This window comes from Corvus moneduloides, chromosome 6, assembly GCF_009650955.1.
Source record: "Corvus moneduloides isolate bCorMon1 chromosome 6, bCorMon1.pri, whole genome shotgun sequence".
NCBI lineage: Eukaryota > Metazoa > Chordata > Aves > Passeriformes > Corvidae > Corvus > Corvus moneduloides.
The window spans coordinates 35,754,531-35,777,612 of NC_045481.1; the positions used below are offsets into that span (position 1 = coordinate 35,754,531).

The following is a 23,082-nucleotide window of genomic DNA, read 5'->3' on the forward strand; positions in this document are numbered from 1 at the left end:
AGAAGTACCCCTCTGCAAGCTCTCTCAGGCAGGCAGCAGAAGTTCCAAGAGCTTCAGCCCACTGCCCAGCTTCAGTGTTCAAAGCATGTTGCCTTTTCCTTAGCAGTGCCATTGTTGGCCTGTAGGTCATTCAAAGTTACCACAGCTGTCTTAGGCAACGTCAAGCAAACCTGTTTCTAATTACGGATAGTAATATTAGCCACAACACCATGCTCCAGGAATCTCTGCTTTCATGAAGGTAAATGCCATCCTTCTCCCACCATGGTTCACCCACCATGGAACCATGAAGAATTAGAGGCTGCAAAGACAAAACATCATGAAGTAACAGATGAGACAGTAGAAGTTTCTAACACACACTGCAAGAGCATTTGTTGAAACAGCATAAAATGTAGTTAGGTCTTCAAAAATATACTGGTGAGATGCCACAGATGAATGGCTCTCATATTATGTCATTAAAATCAAAGTTAGGGCTTAACTGTGGCAAATGTCCAGCTTTAGTGCAGCAAACAAAATACAATCTCTATACAATAATTTCCAAGGGATAATGGAGATCTTAAAAACATCAAGCCACAATTTGGACACACCCAGCCAAAGCTGAGGGCAGTAGTCATTGCTTATGTGCTCTGCTATGCATGCCTTATGTAGCTGAGGTCTTACTCATCCATCTTCAACAGCAGGGATGGGACGGGGTACAGAGAAATCTACATCATTGCTAATGAGAATTAAAAGCTTTGGTTTAGAGAGAAAATGTTATGGGGCTTTTTTATCACCTATAGGCTGAAGGAATTAAATACAAGTAGGGCTCACAGATCCAAGATGGAAATTTAATCAGATTTCTTTTCTGATTGCAGGCAAAAATTCGTAATAAATCTTAAACCAGTGCAATATTCTAGCTCAGGCCAAAGCAAATTAGCTGACACTCTTTTCACTCCACCCAGAGAAATCAGGATTCCAGCCCTCAGCCTTGCCAGCCTTCATCTCGGTCTCAGCCGGGGGAAGCACAGCTTTGGGGGCACCCATTAACTGCTGCACTGCTGAAAGACATTTTTAGTTCCTCCTGCTGACATCTCTCACTCTCACTGGCAAGAGCCATTCTCCAAACAGGAAAATAAGATCTATTTATGTCAGCATAAATCTGTTCAGGGGCTTATCTGTTCAGATAATTTCTGCAAAACTAAGATTTTTTCTTAACATTTCTAATTCCAGGCCTGTGGCTTAAAAAACTTTTGGAAAACAAAAAAGAAAATAAAAAAAAGACACAAAAATGTTCAAAGTAATAAGACTTGTGTAGAGACATTCCTTGGAGTATGGCAACCTGTAACAACAGCTCTGCTAAATAAGGTGTTGACAGACATCCATAAAGGCCAGTTTCAACACACACATTCACTCTGGCTACATTAGCAGGAATGTCTCGTTCTGCACTCTGCATCCCTCACACTGAGGACAATGAAAATGTCAGTCCAACATCTGCATAGGTCTCTCTGTCCTCTCCAGCACAGCAGAAAGCTCAAGAGGGGCTTAGAGAAGAACAGAAACAGCAGCACTGACCAGGAGCCATCACATACCCTCCCCTCCTTTCTCTGCTTTCAGGTAGGAAAATATTACCTGCCCCCACGAAATCCTTATAAAAAAAGTAGTTCTCTAAGCCTGCAGCTCAGATCATTGTAAGAATATCTGACATCAAACCACAAAAGGAAAATGGAAGTTTCTAGTAAAAGCAGCAGTGCTATCACTCAGTGTGCACTCTGAAGAGACTCTCACAGCTGCCTTCTCAGCATGGCTCAGAGATAGTTGGCACCTGCCCCACCTTTTCAGCTGCCTCTGGTCCCGAGTGCACAAGTGAAAAGGAAGGAAACACCTTTTTAGCCACAGAACAGCTGAGGACAATCCACTGAGTCCATGAGCTGCTCTATCAGATCCCAAACAGGTCGCAAAGAGTCACAGTAACTGAAGACAGGAAAGGTAGCTGAAACTGCCTTTTTGATTCCTCCTTCCTACAATGAATTGGCCAAAGGCCTTGCATGGGTAAAGATTAGGTCTGAAGGCAAGCAGTGAAGTTTCCAAGTTGTAATGACTCGAAGAAAGAGTGAAAAAACAAAACACTAATGGAAATTGAAATTACACCTGTGAAAAATAAAAATTTACATGGAAAGGCTATAAAAGAAGACCAAGAATAGTTAATTATCTGCCATGAAGACACACAGTCTGTCACATCCAGATGTTAAGAATCAGGCAGGTAGGAGCCCATCTGTGTGACAGAGCTTTATAAAAAATAACAGCAAGCCATATTAGGGAAGAGGTCACACAGAGAATTTCCTAAAAAGATAGCATCCAATCTGAAACAGTATTTCCTCTTTCTCTTTTCATTCTATACAGACATATCATTTATCTAATACATGTAAAGGGAAAGGGAAGGTTAATGCCAGCACTGTGAAAGGCAAAGGGAACCACAGTTTCCTGTTACTCCAGTGACTGGATTGGAAACAGCATAGGTAGGGGCAGAACTCCTTAAGGCAATGTCACTAAAATCTATGCAAACAGCTATCATATAACTTAGACTCCAGCTTTGACTCCAAATTACCTTAATGCAACTCTATTCATTTCATGAAGAAGGCTATTAAAATACAAACACATTTAGGAAGATCCTCTATTATCACCAAATGATAGAAAACACTCTTATAAAAAGTCCTATACAGAAGCACTTTTTTATTTCCTGCCTACCTTCACTATAGCAAGTAACAGGACCATTTTCTGCAGTCCAATGAATGGAGAAGAGAAAGTAAAAGAGAAAAATTAAGATAATTCTTGGTTAATGTCATGGTTTGTTAGGAAATAACAAACAAAATCCAGGGACAAAAGTCACAATTTACAAAATGGAAAAGGGAAACAAAATCAATAGAGGAGGAAGTTTTATTTTAAGCTTCAAAGAGAGTAATAAACAATGGAGAGCTTAGAAAAGTAAATGTACATGTATGTTGCTCAACAATGTCTTTTTAAAAGAAGATTATTTGTACTAAAAAAGACTTTGTGGAATTGCTTTGGGAAAATAATATTTACAGAGGAATATACAGTAAGGAACGCTGGAAGCAGAATTTTTATTTGGAAGGAATATTACACAAACTGAACACAGACCCTACAATTTTCAAATCTTCATTACAGTTGTGCGTCTTATATTTTGATGAAATGAAAATTTATTTCTTTTTTTTTCTCTAGAGGCAGTTCCCCACTGCAAGTTTAAAAAACCAACAACATGAGCAAAGCAAACCCATCCTGCTAAAGAGCCCAATTAGGACACAAAATTGTCATTTAATTTAGTTTGGAGCAGGACTACTTTACATGGTTATTTTTGACTTTATGTTTTAATCTGGGAAGATTTAATCTGGGAGAAGGGAAAGAGAAGAGTGAAAAATCTGCTGCTACTGACACATGGAAACTTGTCAATGAGATGAGTTTGAGTTTTAAGTGTGCAGGAAACAGAACACAGTACCAGGTTTTTTGTCAGCTTCACCTGTCAGCATGCATTTTTGTAGACATTTTTTTTCATTCTGAAAGCCACTGTAAGCCACATTAACAAAACTACTTTTTTTCTGCCTATACCCTGAGGGTCAATCCCAATAATTGTTGGTATGGTTTGCCCTCAGTTTGCTTCTCCTCTGTAACAGGGGTGCCAGGCAGAGTGAAGTCCAACACTCTTCTCCTAGGACACAAGGCTGTCCTGCATCCCTACTAGACTGCATCACACCTGACACTGAACAGACCTGTGCTAACCACTGTGAGCAGATCTGGCAGCCAACAAAACCCTCCAGTGCTTGTACGAAGGAGAACACCTTTTTCACCAAGAAAATGCCTAACAACTTAGAATTTGGGATGTGACCATCCCTCCCCACTGCCTCACAGGACAACTTAGGATTGCAGCTGTGGGAACTTGTATTTTTCTCCTGCATAGTAACCCCTGTTGCTTATTGCAGACATGTGGTTGCACCTGTATGCTTTTCCAAGTCCACTACCACTTCAGAAAGGGCTGAAGTACACAAGTTTTCTACACATGAGATCATCCTTGACAGGAAGATCCATGCCAAGAGCACTTAACATTTAGATACTTCCCTTACTACCAACTCACAGTCAACTGTGGAATTACCAAAGCAAAAAATTATACAAAAATGAATGGAGTTGTTTTCGATTTTTAAACCCCTCTTTCAGCAGAAGTATTTCACAGAGTTGCTCAAGAGCAAACCTCTTTTACCATGCAGAAGAGACACATCAATCCTACTGGAAGACAGTCCTTTGAAACGGACACAAAATCCGAATGATTTTGATGAACAAAAAAATTCAACCACTGAGCCTGGTCTTCACTACTCCAACAGTTTTTGTTCAGATTTGTGCCTAACACAGTACAGTAAAGTAAGTTTTAAGCATCTAACAGGATAATATTAAGGAGAAAATAAACCAGAACAATCTTCACTTACCACATCCAATTTTCAAAAAACAAAGATACCCAGCACATGTATGAATGGCTTCTTTAAAGTAAGAGAGAGAGCAGAGTTGACCTTTATTTTCATTATTTAAAAAAAGTTTTTTCCTTAAAGTAAATATTCAGTCTTTATTTTACAGTAAGTGCTTTTTAAAATTTCATGTCTTCACAAAATTGCATTTAAAATTTGAAGTAAAATGTATTTCAAACAAAAATACTGTGCAACTTCAGCACTTCTTTCTTAAATATTGAAATAAATAAAATAGTTGTCTTTTTCAGTTTGTTTGTTTTTCAGTCAGTTCTATTGTAGATCAATTCCAGTCTGACCTGGGTTTATACACACACTTAAAAGGAAGTGAAATCAAGACTTCAAAAAACTTCTTTGTATTGCACCAGCTTAGGGCATCCCCAGAACTTCTCTCAACAGCCAACTTCCCACAGTCCAGGCTCCTGTGCCAGATGGAACATGGGTACGGAAGAGTCAGGGCAAGGAAGGAAGTATCAAAAGCATCCCTGGGCTTCTCTCAGTCTTCTTCTGAAATGGTCTTGCTTGAAGGCTGCTGGAATCCATGAGGGCAGGGCTGACTGCAGAGGGAAAGGCAATACAAAGTAAAACTAAACAAACTCAGACAACAAAAGCAAGTGTTCAGAAAAAAACCAGAAATAGCACAAACCAAATTTCCAACACTGCTTGCATTCTAGTTCCTTGAAAATATAGCTCAACAGACTCAGCTTCAACTGACTGTGGAAGCCATAAATGAACACAAAGCAAACAAATCGATAAGAAAAAATCATATCCAAAAGAAAGGGACTGAAACACTGTCAATCTTTCTTATTGGGGAACATCATTAAATAACCTTCATCATTCAGCTTAGATAGCTGTCTCTTCAGTCAAGGTTAAGACCTTTGCTTATGAAATCCTGCTCTAATTACCTTGCTCTACTACTAATTATTTGTAGGGAGCCACAAGTGTACGCAGCATGGCACAAAAGACATTTTCAGAAGGCTAAATGATACACATGGGGTGGCAGCAATGCGATAACTTCTGGAAAGAATGAAAGGTTGCATTTTGCATTGCATTTATTCTGTGAATTGACTAAGTTACATACTGCTAAGATCCTGAGCAGGATTAGATAGCAAATAAAATAATCTCTTTATTTCCACAAAATGCAAGTGCCTCTTCCCATGTCTTCCCACATCTCTCATATCAGTTCTGAACTACATAAAGGTCCAAAATCTTAGGAGCTGCCAGAGACCAAAAGAATAAGGCAACAATATGAACTGGCAGCATCTGCTTAACAGAGCTATCAGACCTGGAAATTCCAAGAGCTGGAGTTTTTTTCTAAATGTTATTACAACTTGTCTTCTCTGAAATTGGCAACTTAGCATTCATGGAAATACAGACAGGGACATGGAAATAATTCTGATTCAATTTCAGTATTCTATGGTATTTATACAGGCTGGATTTTTTCGACACTGGTAGATGTCTGGCAAAGAGAACAAAGATTGGAAGGGTTTATTGTAATGGCTTAGTCAGCAAAAATTCATCCTGGCTGAATTCCTGCACTGTGAGGTTTATCAAAACAGCCCCATGACAGCACTGAACTCATGTACGTGCCTCATACTTCACTTACAGCTACAAATTTCATATAAATTTAAAAAAAAAACAAAAAGGAGACTATGAAATGGGTGTTTATTGGAAACATCTATATGTGTTGCATCACAAAACACACTGGGAAGATTTTGCAGTTTTTATAATGAGATGACTCCCAGTGGGGTCAATAAAATGTTTGCTTGAGGAATTGATTCAGTAAAGCGGCTTTCCATGGGGAAGAAGCAAATTGCATGAAGAGCCAGGCTTTGAAAACTCCATAGTTTTATAGTATTTGAACTATTATTTTAGGGCCCATCTCAAAATATCATTGCAAGAATTAACCAAAGAAAGGCAGAGTGGGCAGGAGAGAACACAGTGGTACCCTAGCACAGTCTGGACTCTGACTCTCTGGGTGGAGTTCTTGTTTGCTCCATGCATCAGCAGGCAGCAAACTGAGTCTCTGTCTTCAATCAAGAGCCTTAGCTGAGGTCTGTAAAATGGCAAACTGGAGCTCAAAATGAATAACTAATGTAAAAGCTCAAAGGCAAAACAATGTGGGGAGGGGATTCTAATAACACATTCTGCTGAAACAAATGGCCATCTCAGAGCTTGTCTACACCATACCAGCAAGCGTATTAACCGGGAGGTTTCATTCAATAAAAGCAGTGGCTAAGAAAGCCCAGTGGTAATCCTTCTGAAGTCAGTGGTAAAGTTCTCTCTGGCTCTTGTTTCAGCAGCCTGGGCTCATTATTTATGACCTTACCACATATATACGATGTTATTCCAAGCACATTACATATTCAAGAAATAAATATCCAGCCCACAAAACTGGAGGGTGCCTGGGTGAAAGGAAGAGATGCAAAGTGAAGCAAGTCAGATTTCAGTTCCATTCCTGTTCCATCACATGCCTGGTTCTCCTTTTATTTTTTAATTTCTATGCCAGAATCCTGTATTTTCTTAAAATTTTCTCAATGTATATTATCATGATTGAAAATTTATACTGTTTTCATGAAAGAGCTGAAGTCTGTCCCTGCTAAAATTTCAACTAATTAAATGCCTCAAAAGGGAATAGGCTAAGGATCAGTGCACACTCCGTGTAGCCTTTCTTCTCCCTTATCAGCTGCTCAAGCAGCATGCCACTTCCTTTATTCTCCTGCTCCCATCTGTGAATCAGAGTTAGCAGAGGACAACTCAGGAAACTATGTGTGTTTTCTAATATCCTTTAGTATGGAGCACTGGAAAGGTGCCTGAGGAGACAGCTTATATGATTAAACACAGAAAAGTCTGCATTTAGGGCCTGAAATGAAACACCCCTTTATTCACATTTCACATTGGGGTTGTCTTATTTTGATTCATGGTTTGTGTGGGAGCATGTGTTTCAGGAGACTCTTTGGACAGGCTTGTGCCAACCTCCCTGTAGTAAGGACATCTTTGGAGGAGAACGGGAATAGCCAGAGTTCTGATTAGTTGAAGGGCTACACCTTTGAAGAATTTATGAAGAACAGAAAGTTTCATTGAACTGCTGAAATCACTGGGGAATAAAGAGCATCACATTTCTTTCTGATTTCAAAGATAAATTTTTAGTTACAATACAGAATTCAAATTGCAAATTTTTTTTATGCCTCCCCAGTTTGGTTTGGGATCTACATGCCCTTTAAGATATATTTGATACTGTGCAGTTCCCTCATTTCTGAACTGGTTATGTTAGTGTCAGAGTCCTTTTTTTTTTTAAATTGCATTTATGAAACCTTCTCCTATATATTTGCTGCCTCATTGTCATCTTCCCCTCATGAGAGGGTCTTGTGTAGCAGCCCCTTCGCTTTGCTTTCATCTTCCTTCATCTTAGGAAGTACCAACCTTCTTTCCCTGTTCCCAGCCTTCACTCAAGCACTACATGTCCTGAGAATATTTCATTTCCATGTCAACACTCCATGCAATATTCACCATTAACACTACTTTACAATCTAGACTTAAACAAGTACTCTTTTATCTTCCAACTCTACATCTTAATTTCCTCGCTATGATCAATGCCTTCGTATGGTCAGTACCACACTGCTCAGCCTGCTGAACTAAACTCATGTTGGTTATCTCAATCCAATAAGGCATCTTGAGGAATCTAAGAACTACTCTCACTCCATAACAGTGAATTAATTTTACCTTACTTGCTCTCTCAGGACTATATTGAACGAGTGAGCATTCATAAACACATTAATGACATAAATAACTGTGAGGATATTTTCTATGCTATCTGTAATAAATGTCAGCTGGCAATTCGTATGCACTTTGTGAGCTGTTGTGGTTTCTTTCTGAGGGTACTGTGCTACTCAGTTGTCACAAACATGGGTGGTTTGGTTGCAAAAGGATTAAGACTGTATGCATTGTTATAGTAACTGTATTTGTGAAACTAAGTCAAAACTTAATGAATTACGGGCATCTGATTATTATTTGTATTCCAAAAGAGCCCAGAATGCATTAGGCATGGTTCACAAAGGACAATGTTAAGGACTCCACTTGGAAAAACTCCATTTAGAGTATGCCTCTTCTGCAGTTTATGCAGTGATTGGAGTTCTTCAGAAAGATGTACTTGGGTAGGTTTCAGCTACCTAATTCAGGTGCTGCAAGGACTGAGCTTTAGTAAATACAGAAGAGTAGCAAGACATTATATATTTATCTTGCACTATTTCAGAGGAAAAAAAGGACTGGTTGTGGAAGAAATGAATGTTTTTATCAGTTAAAGTACACTTCTCATTGACAGGATTATGTCACAATATAATTGATTTGACACTTGATTGATTATAATAAATCAGGAGAAACACAATAGCAACAGAAAAGGATTATCAAAATGGGGAAAGCTTAAACGAGGCTTTCTCCTGGCAAGTATGCATGGTTCTGGCATGCACTGTCCTTTGGTATACACATACTGAGGTACTTGTAATGTTTTCTAACAGCATCCTGAAGGCAGATTATTAATGTAATCTAGACATCCATTGTCTTATATTCTGGATTAATGCCTGTACACCTAAAAGCAGAATTTGTCCACTGCTCATTCCATGTCTAAAGAGAAAAATTAAAAAATCAAGAGGCTGAATTGTTTCTCTTTTTTTCTACATGGTTGGAGGCTGGGGGAGGGAGTTGAAATTGCTCTCAGAGACAGGTTACACTAGTAAAGAAACAGGAAAAATGGAGTCCATTTGGTCTGGCTTCATTCATTACACATATCCAAATTCTTTATTGCAAGGCTGAGACTTTTACAAATATCAATATCACACACCTACAGTTTAAGGATTAGGCACTGTCCAGAGAAATATCTCCTTTGCCTTTGCTCTAAATCAGGTCATGATTTCACCCTGTTTGCATTATGTACATCAGTAAAAATAGGTCTTTAGAACTTAATCTAGCCCCTGCTCCAGGGAGATTTTTGCCTGCATTAGGACAGCAAAACGTAACTACACACTGACTCCTTTTGCATCACTTCTGACTGTACACAAGTCTGGATCCTGCTCCCACAAAACTTCCATTGGCTTCACCAGGGGTGTGAATGTGGCACATACTTATAATACAATTTAATCCATGGGACTTGCTGCTACAAAAAGCTCAGTCAGGGGTCTGCTGAAAATCCAGGGCACAGAAATTTCACAATTGAGTGAAAGACATTTCAGCTTGGACATACCTTTCAGATCCTGTTGCATGTTTCCTCCTTTCTGGGAAAGTTGCTAGGAAGGGAGTCACTCTCTTCTCCATTGCCCTTGGAACTTTAATTAGTATTGCTTTGGTTTATTTCAAAAGAAGCAATTAAAAAGCAAATAAAGTGTCTCATGAGACACTACAGAGAGAAAAAACAGGGCAACACAGGAAAAAATGCTGTGAATTGAAATTTAAAAATGGAAAGAAAAGTATAGGTGAGGTATTTTTTCCGTGTCATTTCTTCCATGATTCTGCTTCTCCATTTGTTTTGCCTGTGATGTCTATGACTTGCCATTCATATTCCATCCCTATGCTTGGAAATTGCTGTCCATCAAGTGAAAGGTGAAAGAAAAGAAAAAAAACGTAGAATGGTGCAGGGAAGACACGAAGGGCTGCAGGGAGATCTACTGAGTGTAAAGGTGTCCAAAGGAGATGGAAATGTGCTCCCCAAGGCCATGGTCTTCGATGGAGCTGCTTGTATTTTCAGGCTGTAGCATAGCAGATGTATGAGAAGAGCCAGACTTCACATGCTACAGTAAGTGCAAAATCTCGAAATGCAGAAGCCATCACATCAAGGGTTTCCTTGTCCCCTGATAGAGTCTGCCCACAGTGGTTCTCTAGAAACAGTTCTATTATCAAGTAGACATCCATTGCTTTTTTCTTTGTTTTTTTTTTCTATTTTTTTATTTAAAAAGTAGTTTTTCTAATAATATATAGAATATATAAATAATAATAATTAAAAAAAACTATTTGGGTTTACTTTCTGTTCTCCAACCCATCTGTATTTTTTGTGGTTTGCTGATATATATATTAAAAGACAAGAAAATCAACTCTGCTCACTATTAAAAAAAAATATTAAATCCATTTTTTATGTTTCCAAAGAGAAAGAGAAGGAGGGGAGGTGGGATAAAACCAAATTAAAATGAAAAAAAAACCTAAACAAAAAAGGAAAATCAAAAACCTTCTGTCTCTTCAAAGTAGTTGTCAAGATCTTTAAATGCTTGTGCTTTCAGTGTATGCCCCACAGGGAAAACATAACAAATATAACAAAAAAAAAGGGGAAAAAAAAACCCAACCAACCAAAAACTCAAGGGGACCTAAAATTTAAAAAAAAAGAAAAAGGTAATAATCTTAGTAGTAAAAAGGACAGCAAATCGCTCAGAGTCTCTGTGTCTTTTTAGTTATTTTAGCAGCCGCCCTTTTTGTCTGCAGAGGGAGAGCTGCCACCACAGCCACCTCCTCGGCTCGAGAGAGGCTCTTCTGCATCGTCCTCGTCAAAGCCATGAAAGGTCGAGGTGTCGCTTTCTGACGTGGAACCGAACAAGTCCTCCGTAGTGCGTGCTGGCGCTGCTTCGTCCCTCCTGCCTTCTCTTCCCAAATGAGCTGACATGTATGATGAATATATCAGCACATGGGTTAAGCAACAGGCATCATCATCATCATTTTTTTCATCATTTGCATTATCATTAAACAAGTCAGACTATCAAGCTCATAGGTGTGTGCTGGTGTTTGCCCGCGCACCCCAACAACATAGCATAGGTAGAACTGCAGTAAGAAAAATAACAAAGGATCAATTTCTCTTTCGAAGGAAAAAATCTACAAACACCACAGGTGCCCATAGCTACAGCAGCGAAAGGGTTAATCATGTTTTCCTCTCTTCAAAAGACAGTAAAATATTTCCCCGTGATTACTTAGATCAATTTTTAAATATTTTTAGACCATATAAGTAATGAGACACTGTTAGCTCTAAGCACAATGGCATCAACAGTCACAAATTTTCTGCTGTAGAAATGTAAACCACTAGATACCTCACCAACCTCAGGACTACTTTTTATCCCCGTTCTTCACCTGATCCTAAAGAACCTCCTCTGCAGACAAAATTAAATACATTTTGAAGACTAAATGAAAGTAACCTAAACCAGTACTTTAATACAAATTTCATGGTGTGTACTTAAAAACAACCAAAAAACCCCCAAAACTAATATATACAGTTCAACAGCTAAGACAACTGGAGGAGTAACCCATGTTGGGGAACACTGAAAAGTTCAAATTTGTGTGAGTCAATCCAACTTTCAAGATGGAACAGGAAATTCTCCACACAGAATATCAATAAAGGCAACAACAACCATAAGAAGACTCTTAAAAAGAGAAGTCAAATACTGAAACCTGTGAAATTGAGGTTTGTTTTCTCTCCCAGTCAAACTTTTTATGTGATTAATAGTACGACCTTCAAATTCCCTCTTCGGGGAAGGTAGACAAAAAGATGTCTTTTGTGCCCCAGCAAAACTGAAGTGTGAGATTTTAGGGAACAGCTATTTTGTTATTCACAAACAGTAGCATGGTATTAAGCAACCAACTGTTGGTTCCCTGCTCCAGCTACAGGAATCAGCCATATAGCAAGTACACTGCATTGCTTGAGACAAAAAGAAGTAAATCCTGTTCACAAAAAAGAAAATGGATATAACAAAATAATTGGCAGTAAACCATATTGTAGAAATGTGATTTTACTGACTTTGTGAACAGAATAAACAATATAATTTCCATGACCTCTCTTTCAGTGTAATGAAAATGTTCTCCATTATTATAAAAGAGAAAGATGGCAAACACCAAAGAGGGTTCGTTGTTTTAGTTTAGAGATTAGTGTGTGGTTATACCTTAATCGCTTTCATCGCACATCAGTCACAGCATTGCAGACCCTATGAATGACCCAAGTGGATCAGAATTTGTACAAGGATAGCATTTAATGGAACTGATTTTGCACAGTTTAGGCTACAGGCTGATCTACTTGTTCTATCACACTAAGGAATCAAGGGAATTAATGTATTTGTGTTGCATTCTGATATAATCACCATAGCAATGTTTGAGTAGCAATACAATATGGATCCATCTCACTGTGCCATATCAGGAAATGCTGAAATTAGTTATATGGAAATATAACACTCAAGGCGAAGGGCAATGATCTTCCAAGATGGCACCACAGACCCCATGGACTTCCCCCTTCAGTTATTAGAAGCAATCACATATACACTAAAAGGTCCATGTCTCAGACGGCACAGCATTCATAAGCACGCCCCTGGAGAAACCCACAGGGGTTGCCATTGATCCTCTGGTGGCCAGTATAATTTCACAATATCTTCAGAGGTCACAACAACTGCAGAAGGCAATTTCAGTGAGAGTCTAATCATTCTCCCACTGAATGTGGTAATAGGCTTACTATGAATTTCAGCAGGAGCATAAAAAGGCCATTTCCTTGGCATGAGAACATTCCACATCACATTTCAGCCATGAAGCAACAAACATCTTTCAGTGACTACAGTATAGAAGGAGCAGCATTCATACTGAATTTCAAGGCCTCTTCGGTTTTCGGATTTCTATATAATCATTTTATTAACACTAGTATCACCACTATACAAAAATACCACAAGTGGAAACTTGGACCAAAGCTGGAATATGCAGTTGTTAAAGGTCTCCCATTCCCTCTACCACCATCACTACCTCCTACATGAGCTATAAATAACTGTTCAGCTGGTATAAAATTTTCCAAAAAAAGAGAAAGGAAAAAAAAAAAAAGAAAGAAAGGAAGGAAGAAAACAACAGCCCAGAAATAAAGACAACTCAGAAAGATACAATTGTCTACATTTAAAAAGAGAGAAGGGAAGAAAAGGGAGAAATAAAAACCTCTTTAAACAAAACTAATGATAGTCATCTTGTAAGAGGATAATTCTTGACAGCTACCCCCATACCTACCCTGTAATTTACTCCCTCTTTCTTTTTTTTGGATGGAGAAATGCATGAAATGTGTAATCAATGGGAATGCTTGTCATGCAATTTTCATAAATCTTGTAAGTAATTTATAGTTGTAATTGCAGCATTTAAAGACAGAGACCATTTTTTAAAATTGTCATAGGATTTTCTCCTTCCATGTGAAGAACAACTAGCACATGTACCAATGTTCCCAAAAGCCAATAAATACATTAAAACTTCATTATTTCATAAGACCCCATTAGCTTAAAAATGTGAATCCAAAAATGGGGTTTATGATATAAAATTTTTCAGTCATCCTTTCCCACAAACACAGAGAAGAGGTAAGATTCCATCTTCTGTCCCTTCCCAAATATGCTGCCTTTCTTCAAAATCTTCAGAAAGTGCGAAAACCAAATCACTCAAATGCCTTTGTACAAGTAAGATGCAAGAAGGAGTCACCTACCAGAGCGCCCACAGTCTGAGCATGATACAAGTTCCTCAGGCCGGCCACTTTTTTTGTTCATATTGGAGCCTCCGAGGCAGAAGTCACAGTAGTTATTGGGAATGATGACCCCATCTGGTCCTTTCTGGGCTGTAGTTGGGTTAGAAATCAGATTTACTCAAAGAGCATTCATTTGGACATTTCCCCCTTATCCTTGATATGTTGTTAGCTCAGTGAGTTTGCAGGCCACAAACTTCCCAAAACATTGTCAATCAGAACAAGAAGTGAACTGCATAAACCACCTTCATTTTAAGTACACCCTGGGTTGTATCTATTTTGCCTGAAATGCCCTTCACCATTTCCTTTACAATCCCAGCAAGGCTGCTCCCTCTCAAGGACATGCTTCCAGATGTGCCTTTACAGTCCAGGCACTTGTAACACATACAGGTATGGAGACAATCCCTAATGCAGCATAAGATTTATGTTGTCAGTAAGCCAAACTTGGTTTTTCAGGCAGCCGTCATCATCATAAACCCACAAAATACAAATTCAGAAAGGAAAACTACAGTCTATAAAACTCAAAAATCAAGAGTGGGAAGATGGGGGAATAGGTACCCTTACTGGTTTTATTTATTTCAAGTAGCTTTTTAGGGGACTACATCTCTAAGTAGCAGGGTGTCCTTAGTCAGAAGATTGGTTCAAAAGTCCTTGAATATTCACAGACAAAGCCATTTGGGGATGTTTCACCCAAGACTTAAGCCATCTGCAGCAGTCACGTTCCCTGGGATGAGCAGGGAGGGTCCAACACTACCCCAGCACCCAGCACAGGTGCAGAGTGAGCTTGGGGCAGACATCCCAACCAGCAGAGTTAAAAACTCTTTCAGACAAGATAAAAGGAGCGAGATTATATTATTATTTTCCAGCTAGGAATACTTGGAAAGGAGCAAACACACACTGATCTTAAGTAGAGGAGGAGGCAGATCCCTTAGGAAGGTGAGAAGGGCAGAGGTCTTCTGCATTCCTCTTAGTTGAGCAGAACAGCAATGTCCTTTTTTCTTGCTCACAACTGCCATTTTCCTCCTCTGCTCTCCAGAGAGGGAAAACATCTTCCTGTACACTCTATGAACTGGGGAAGGCAGTGGAGGTAATGGTTGGTCTTTGTCTTTGTTTCTTCTCTTTAAACTTAAAAAATCTAGTTATATACCAGCGGTATACCTGGCCTAAGCCTACCACATCAAGAATTTTACAAATGAGAAAATTAAGAACTTTAAACAGTACCATCTCTATTTAATTATCTTTTTAATGCATATTTTGTAAGTTGCAAATTTTTAACAGATGTTTTGACAGCCTTTATTAATGATCTTTTTGTCCACATTCAAATTTCCCCCAAAGAACAATGACATTCTGAAGGGCTTCTGGTAGCAGTCCAAGACATACACTTAAAATTAAAATTTCCTCCAAGTTCAATCTGCTTTTCTGGTTTGGGTGCATCTGCTTATTAATTTACTTCCAGATGTTGATCAGCTGAACTTTTGGAGATTGGTAACTGCAAGATTCCAGGTAAGGTGAAATTAAGAAAATTAAAATCCATAAGGCTGCAGATACATCACTATCTTCCTCTGTGGTCACGGAAACCCTGAGAGTATTTACTAAACAATGGACTTTGCTCTGAAATGGTCCTGGTTAACAGATCCCCAACTCTCTCAAAACCAGAGAGAAGGTCCCAGTGTTAGATTAGCATTTTGTCTGTACCAGAAAAGCATTTAATACATGCATGCAAGATATGCAAAAAAAGAACAGGAACCAGGTGGAAGCCTAGCACACTGGGTCATTTTAAGACCTGTAACAAAATGACCATAAAGTTGCTGCTTGTACATATTTTGTGTATAAAAAGCAAACCTCCCTAGCATTTATATTTCCCACTGCAGCCCCATTTTGAAAAAGTTAAGTATTTACCTCTTTATATTATTCTGCATCTACAGACAGGCCACATGCAATGCAAACACAGCAAGCTCAGCATTCAGTGACTTTTTTTGTTGTTGTTCCTTATTACATTATTTCACCTTTCATCTAAGTGTTTTAACATGCCTTACAGATATTAAGATCCTATTATTAACCTTCAGTGAGGTCAGAAGCCTCTTTTGCCAGAGACTCTAGCCAAAGTGTTCTGGACTCTAATTAAGTCTTATGGCGAGGTTGCATTGCATTTTAAAGCTGAAAGACTTGGAGGTAGAGTGGTAAACTGGCTTATTCTCAAACACACAAAAATTCAGTGGTGAGACCACAAATAAAAACAAGTAGTCAGGGTGCCAGCCAGCAGACTTAGGAAAGAGCTCCACTTCTACCACTGCTCATAATGGTATAATTAACACTCTGCATATACTGACTTAAATTTTTTCAACATGGATTATGACCATAAGATCCACTGACTGTCAAACTGGAAATGGGAGAGGGGAACTTGAAAATGCATACACTGATCAATTCATCTGTGCTGTGTGGGAGAGGTGGAGGGTATTGGCTGAGTGTGATAAAGCTGAAGGGATTCTCCCAGATTATTGGCAAGGGAATAAACCTGGGGTTTGATCTTTTCTCTTCTCTTCTCTTCTCTTCTCTTCTCTTCTCTTCTCTTCTCTTCTCTTCTCCTTTTTCCTTTCTTTTCCTTTTATTTTCCTTTCATTTCTTCTTTGTTTTCTTCCAAATTATTTAATTTTTAATGCAAGTGTCCATGTGCTCACTTATTAACCTGGCTCAGTGGAGTGTGATAGAGATACCAGGCAAAAGTCATAGACAGATGAGAAGTTCCTGAAGTTACATCAATGATATTTTAAATGATGTATCTCTACAGCCAAATAAGCCAGGCAATGTTATTCTCTCCAATGTTTTCTTTTTTGTTCTAACAGGTGTGAAAACTAGAACCAAACCTGACTTAAGCTTATTTTCTTGGTCAGTACCATACAGTGAATTAAGTCACAGGCTAAATCACAGAAGGTTTGAGAATAAAGAGATTTTCAGATGATAGGAAGCAGAAAGCTTTTCAAAGGAACTTTTTTTGCATATATCCTCCGAGTTTCTAGTTCTATTTTACTGTCATACACAAATGATGAAGGAATTAAGAAACAAAGGAAAAATGGCAAGATTTCATATGCAATCTTCATGAATACGGTATCATGCAGGAAAAAACCAACCCTAATCTCACCCCTAAATCAATAAAACTACTTACAAAAGTAACTATGGGAATGGATCCACAAGAAAAACAATTAATTTCCTAGGCACTAATGTTGCTGCTTTTCATCTGAGACATAGTAATTAACTAGGTATTCACTTTTTGCATAAGAAAATCAAAAAGCAGAAGGTGCTAGTTTAAGCCAAACAGCTCAGCTAGCAAGAAGTAACTCACTAGCAGAGAGTTGAATCATTTAGATCAGGTGACTGCCTCCAGGAATTTGGTAAAAAGAAAAAGCTCACCCAAAATTAGAGACTGTTTTAAAGCAAAGGCTTGAAAACCAGCCATGGTCTTGTCCTAACTTACTCAAAACTCTTCTGATTTTCTTTTACATTGCAAACTGCAACAAGAGATCAAAAGCTATGAGGAACTTTGAGTATTGCCTGAGCTAAGGTGTGCTCATAGAAGGTGTATTTAAATCAGTGCCTCTCGCCATTTCAACTCAGTGTTGTTTTCAAGCTTCATCAAAGGCCCTGTCTTCATCTAGATTTCCCCCAAAACTGAGTATACAATTTTTTAAAAGTACTTTAAAAATGGATTAAGGGGAGACATGAAAAGATCTGCACAGTTCAAATAATAGTTTCACTGAACCTGAAAGGTGATTCATGTGAAGACAGGATGCAGAGTGAAAATAAAGTCAGCATTTCCAAATAAATTTGATGTGCACTTATTCTGAAACTTTTTTTTTTCTTCTTAGCCTAATCAAGTTAATTTCAAGCTATAACAAGCTAAGCAGAAGAAATAACTACTTAAAATATGGTATCATCATTCACAGTAGTCTTTTTGCAAAGTAAGTTCAGTAAATTAAATAAATTATGTAGTATATCACACTGTAACTTTGTTCTGTAGACAAAACCTGAAAATTAAACAAGTTTACTGAGTTTAAATATACAAAATATCTTCTGTGCATTCTTGATTTTGAAGGCAGGGGCTCTAAACAGAATTCTAGCTTCCCTTCATCCCTCCCAAGTAACAAAAAACCCCCTGTAAGTTATATATAAACTATATATATATTAAAACTATCCTTATAGTTTCAGTTTAATAAAAAAAGCAAGCTGCTTATAATGAAATAACATCAAGAAATAAGGAATTTTCTTTTCCACATCATCTCCTGGAGCCACATGACTCAATAAAAATCTCAGGTTTCTACTTCTCAGAGAATATCTTGAATACAAGGCAAGTTCAGAAGAAGGAATTCTTGTCTCTGTTTTTTAAACAGAAAATTCAGAATACAGATATTTTAAATAGTTTTTCTTCAAAATGTGACCCTTAAATACATACAGACAACCCCCCAAATAAATAGAATCTTGTATCTATCTATTTTTCTGATTTCTAAATGAAATTATTTTGATGATTTGGATCACAGTCTTCAAAAACTTGGGAGGTGGAAGCAGTGCTTAAAAGAAAAACTGTTTTTCTGTTCCTCGGTAACAAATCACAGTCACATATATTTCTTCAGCCTGTAGGTAATACAGCACAATACTGAACCATAATTTAAGATATGCATCTAGGTTTGGCAACATTTTATCCCTGTTTTTTGTCGTATCCACATTACTGGGAAGGCAATGGAGAATGCGTAGAGTGCATGCATTGCTGCTGGGGTGTGGAGCTGTGCATCATTTATTTCAATGATTACAGTGAATTGGCTACAGTCAGATATATGCACTCACAAAGGGATTTTTCCTAGCACATTTTGTCCAGATCTTACCTGTTTCTTCTGGGTTTGATCCAAAACCAATAAAGCCTGCTGGAGGTTTTCAATTCAATTCAAAAGGCTTTGAATCAGGCCATTTACTCTGTTTGCAACATGGATCTTCAGAGCACAGTAGAGACCACAGGACCCTGCATGTAGGCCTGAATCAAGTCAGTACACTTCACAATGGAGGAAAAGGGGTAGATTTGCTTTTATTGTTGGGGTTTTGCCTGTTGGGATTTTTTTGTTTAATTTACAAGACTCTTTGTCTGAGACAGAGCCAGTTTTCCTTTCCAGCTCCTCCCTTTTTCACCCTGGCAAAGGGCAAGCAATGTCTGGCCGCCTGAGCAGGAGAACGCCAGCCAAGAGCCTGCGCCTGCGGTCGTCAAGCCCCTTGGAGGCCTCGGTGACACATAATCCCAACCTATGGCTCCATGTGCCTGTCCTCGCCCCCCCTCGCTGCCAGCGCTCCTCCCTGGCAGGCCTGGCCCGTCTCCATGGTGACCGTGGGCCCGGCTGGCTGCCGCTGGCGTTGCCACCTGCTATCGCCTTGGCCCTCCCGTGTAAGGAATCGCAGCGCGGCCCCTCCGTCTGCTGCTCGGAATGGCTCAGTGCAGGGGAGGCAGGCTCACGCGAGAAATTACACTGTGATAATTAAATGAAAACAGGGCTTTAAGGAGAAGGCAAAAGCAAAGCAGTGCCCGGACTGTGGCTTTCCTTGATGGAAAGAGGAGGGAGATGGCTGGCTGGGCATGTACCCCCTTCTGCCCCTGTCATCGCTGGGTGCAGCAAGCAGTGGTGGGGCAGAGAGGTGGACTGGGGAACTGCTTCTGTGCTCAGGGCTAGACCCTGCCCTGGGAAGGAACAATAAAAGAACACAACTGCTGGTGTGAGGAACAGGCCACACACAGCTGAAGTGGGCTCAAGGCTCTTGCTCTCTCACAGGTACGCAGCCAGGCAGGGATGTGCACGGCCATTTCTGGGGACTCCTCACCGTGAATTAAGTGCATGGGTTTTTCATTGCCGTTTTTCAGGAAGAAGTATAAATCAAGCTGAATGAGAGGAAATGGCCAGTCACTTACTCTGTTGTTAAGACCAGAGATAAGAGTGTTGGCTGGCCCTAAACCAGGAAGTGTTGGGGGCTGCAGGCGCAGCTCAGGCTGGAGGCAGCACATCTGTGTTGATGTGGTGCTGTTTTCAACTGAACACACTTGGAACTTGGGTGTAACGCTGGGAAACGGCTGGTGTTCTGTTCCCAGAGTCGTGCTAATCAGCCTTCACAGCCCCATGGCCTCCACTAGCTCCGGCTCCCCACGCTGCACTCCCCCGCATGGGATGGGCATGCCCTTTGCTGGCAGCCAGAGATGCAGGATATGCTACTGAGAGGTGCTGCAAACCACCCACACAAAGTATTGCCAGCTCTCTCTAGTAACTGGATTTTATCTCCTTTTTTGAGTTAGCTGGTAGTGTGGGGATAGAAGAAGCTGTTGCTTTTGAACAGCTTTTAGCAACTCTGAAAGGTTTGCCTTTTCTACAGCCGCTGCTCACAGAGAAGCACAGCCAAGGAGCACAACAAGAAGTGCTAGGAGAAGGAGGTACACCTGTAAAAGTCAGAGGAAACCTCTAAATGGGGGAAAAGGAAGATCATTTGATCATCTCTTTTACAGGAATCGGTGTGGACCTTAAGTTGAACAGCTGATGAAAGAGCTGGAAGGTGAGCTAGGTAGCTGGAAGGTACAGCTAGGAAAATACAGCGTCAACTGATTGGAATCAGTAGATTTGGGGAATCGGTATTCCTCTACCTTAAGGCAGCATTTCATACAAATTCTGTACACTGACCTTATAGAGTCTTCTGCAGGAACACCTAAAGCATCAGCCAAAACCCCACTGCTCACAGTAAAACATTGTAACTGTCTAGTGCCTCATGATGATAAACAGTAGGAGATAGAATAGGAAGACAGACAAAAGAGTCTGACATCTTAACATACATCTAACACTTCCTGACTTTGAGGGGTGCCTCCCTTGAGACTTGGCACCTGGCTACTGAAACACATCATTCCCATTGGCTAAGGGAATATATCCCGCCTCAAGAAGGAATTGTAATGCCCAATATACAGCCCCATCTGGCAGCATCCCTCAGTATTCAAGTGAGAATAGCCAGTGCCATGAATTGGGTCCCTGCAACATCTTGTAGGCTTTGGATCTGGAAATTACTCACTGGAGGAGTGTGAGAAGGCAGAGAGCACCTATTCAGTTCAAATTCATTCAAAGCATTTGGATTTTACTTGGTTCAAATTCTACATGGAGGAGTGTAGGAATCCAGAGTGCAGAGAAATATTCTCTGCACTCTGGGTTCCTACATCGAGGAAAAATAAGGCAGAAAAAAACAGGGAAGTAGCAGAAAAAGGAAAAAATATAAATACAGAAATGGTACCATCCTATCTCAAGAGCTGATGTGCTGTTGAAACAACATGTGTTTATCAAAAACTACTTAGTCAGATTGGAAACATTTTCCCATAAACTACTGAGAAGCACTCAGTGCTTCTCTTCAATGACAGTTGCACGTCAACAGCAACATTTTAGTCCGTGCCCAGGCAGTATAGAAAACAAACAACAAACTAACAAAACAACCACCCCACAACTCCAAACAAAACAACAAAAAAAGTCCCCTTTGGGTCCCTGTATATAGGAGACAACTATGCCGTAACTCTAAACAACTAATTGATTTTTTAACTCAGCATTGCAAAATACAGGCACAAAAGTCTCAGTAATTTACAGCCACGTTTAAGAGAAATCTTTACATAGTTCAAACTCTCCAATCACTACTGTTTCTTTTAGCATTCTGAGTGTTTTTGCTTATGAAAACAAAATCTGAAAAGAGAAAAACCCCGAACGGATTAAATGACTAAGAAGTCAACTCGAGGTAATGTACATATTTTCACTGAAAAGCACCTGCTGCAGGGTATCTTGTTGCAAGGTGGGCATTGATGCATCCTTGCATCCAGAAGTAGCTCCCACCATGGCCCCAGCAAGGATCAGCACTGAGGCAGGGAAAAAGTAGACCTGATGTAGCTTTTCAAATTGATGCTGCTTGTGGAGAGGAACAAACAGCTCGTCTCCAACTGAGGGGCTGACTCTCGTCATTTATTCATGGCCAGCCCCCTGCCTGGATGGAAATAAAAATGTTTCAAAGATGACTGTGTGGGGGAGCTGGAGGACAGCTTGGAGGCACACTGAGGTTAGCACATTAATTTTTTATCTCTGGAGACCGGGTATCCAATTATGCTTAGAGTACACAAACAACTTTGGCTGGTCTCTCCAGTAGAGATTTATCCACATAATAAAATCTGTGATGGAACTGGGCACAACAGGCTGATGCCATGAAATAATGTACACAGGTGGTTTTGCAGGGCCGATGCTTAAGCTAGCAGAGACGCAGGAGGACACAGGAATGCATCCTCCTTAACTACACGTATTGCACAATAGATCAACCTGCATTCAGCAGCGAGGCCAGCAACAGCCTGCACAGTGTACTTTATTTAGGATTGTCACTGGCCAAAGTGCTTGTGGGCATAAGATCCTGTTCAGTTGCTGTTTCTGCACAGCCGTCTGTAATCAACATTTCACACAGCAAAATGCCACTGAAAACTCTTCTCCTTTAAAGGAGAGGAAGTTTTTCTCCATGTTGACACACTATCCTATTCTCCCAGGAATTAAGGAAGAGCATTTATACTAGTACACTCATTCACAGACACATTTCAATAGATAGAAGTCTAATGTAATTCCTATATCAGAAGTGTCTCAAAATTTGTGAGCACCAGCTGCCCCCAGAGCTGGCCTGTACCCATGGAGAGAGACAGAATAAAACAGCAGGTGTTTTGTGGCAGGCTTGGATGCACCCTGGGCTCACAAATCTCACGGTCTCGGTGCCAACATGTAGAGGAAAAGCCAGCAGAGAAAAAGTCTGAGAATGGTGTGGGATCATTTATTTTTTCCAGTGGAGTTGAGGAAAGGGGAAGTTGACTTTTTAAAGGGTTTTTTATAATTTCCTTTTCACAGTTCGATACTCAGGTAAAAAAATCAGAGAGTAGGTCAGAAATAAATGTGTATATAGCAGAGGCAAGACTAGACACTGAGGGAGGGTTATTTATTTGTGTCAAAGGGCCAGATAAAGCATACAAAGCAAGCCACTAAAGCTCAAACAGAACACAGGCTAGGGTGTTTTCAGAAA

The 23,082-nt window shown here is 39.7% G+C and overlaps 1 protein-coding gene across 10 annotated transcripts in view; it reads right to left on the bottom strand.

Annotated features, from left to right (window-relative positions):
- The window catches only part of DPF3 (double PHD fingers 3), a 193,818-nt gene that overhangs the window by 27,100 nt on the left and 143,636 nt on the right, over nucleotides 1-23,082 (bottom strand). For 7 of the 10 annotated variants that reach the window (XM_032110855.1, XM_032110851.1, XM_032110852.1 and 4 more), the window contains one exon: nucleotides 13,957-14,085. In XM_032110855.1, coding sequence (XP_031966746.1) covers nucleotides 13,957-14,085 — 129 coding nt within the window. Of the gene's footprint in view, nucleotides 1-2,691; nucleotides 5,057-9,735; nucleotides 11,133-13,956; nucleotides 14,086-23,082 lie in introns of those variants that run through there. The other 3 variants (XR_004240606.1, XR_004240608.1, XR_004240609.1) reach the window with 1 other exon arrangement.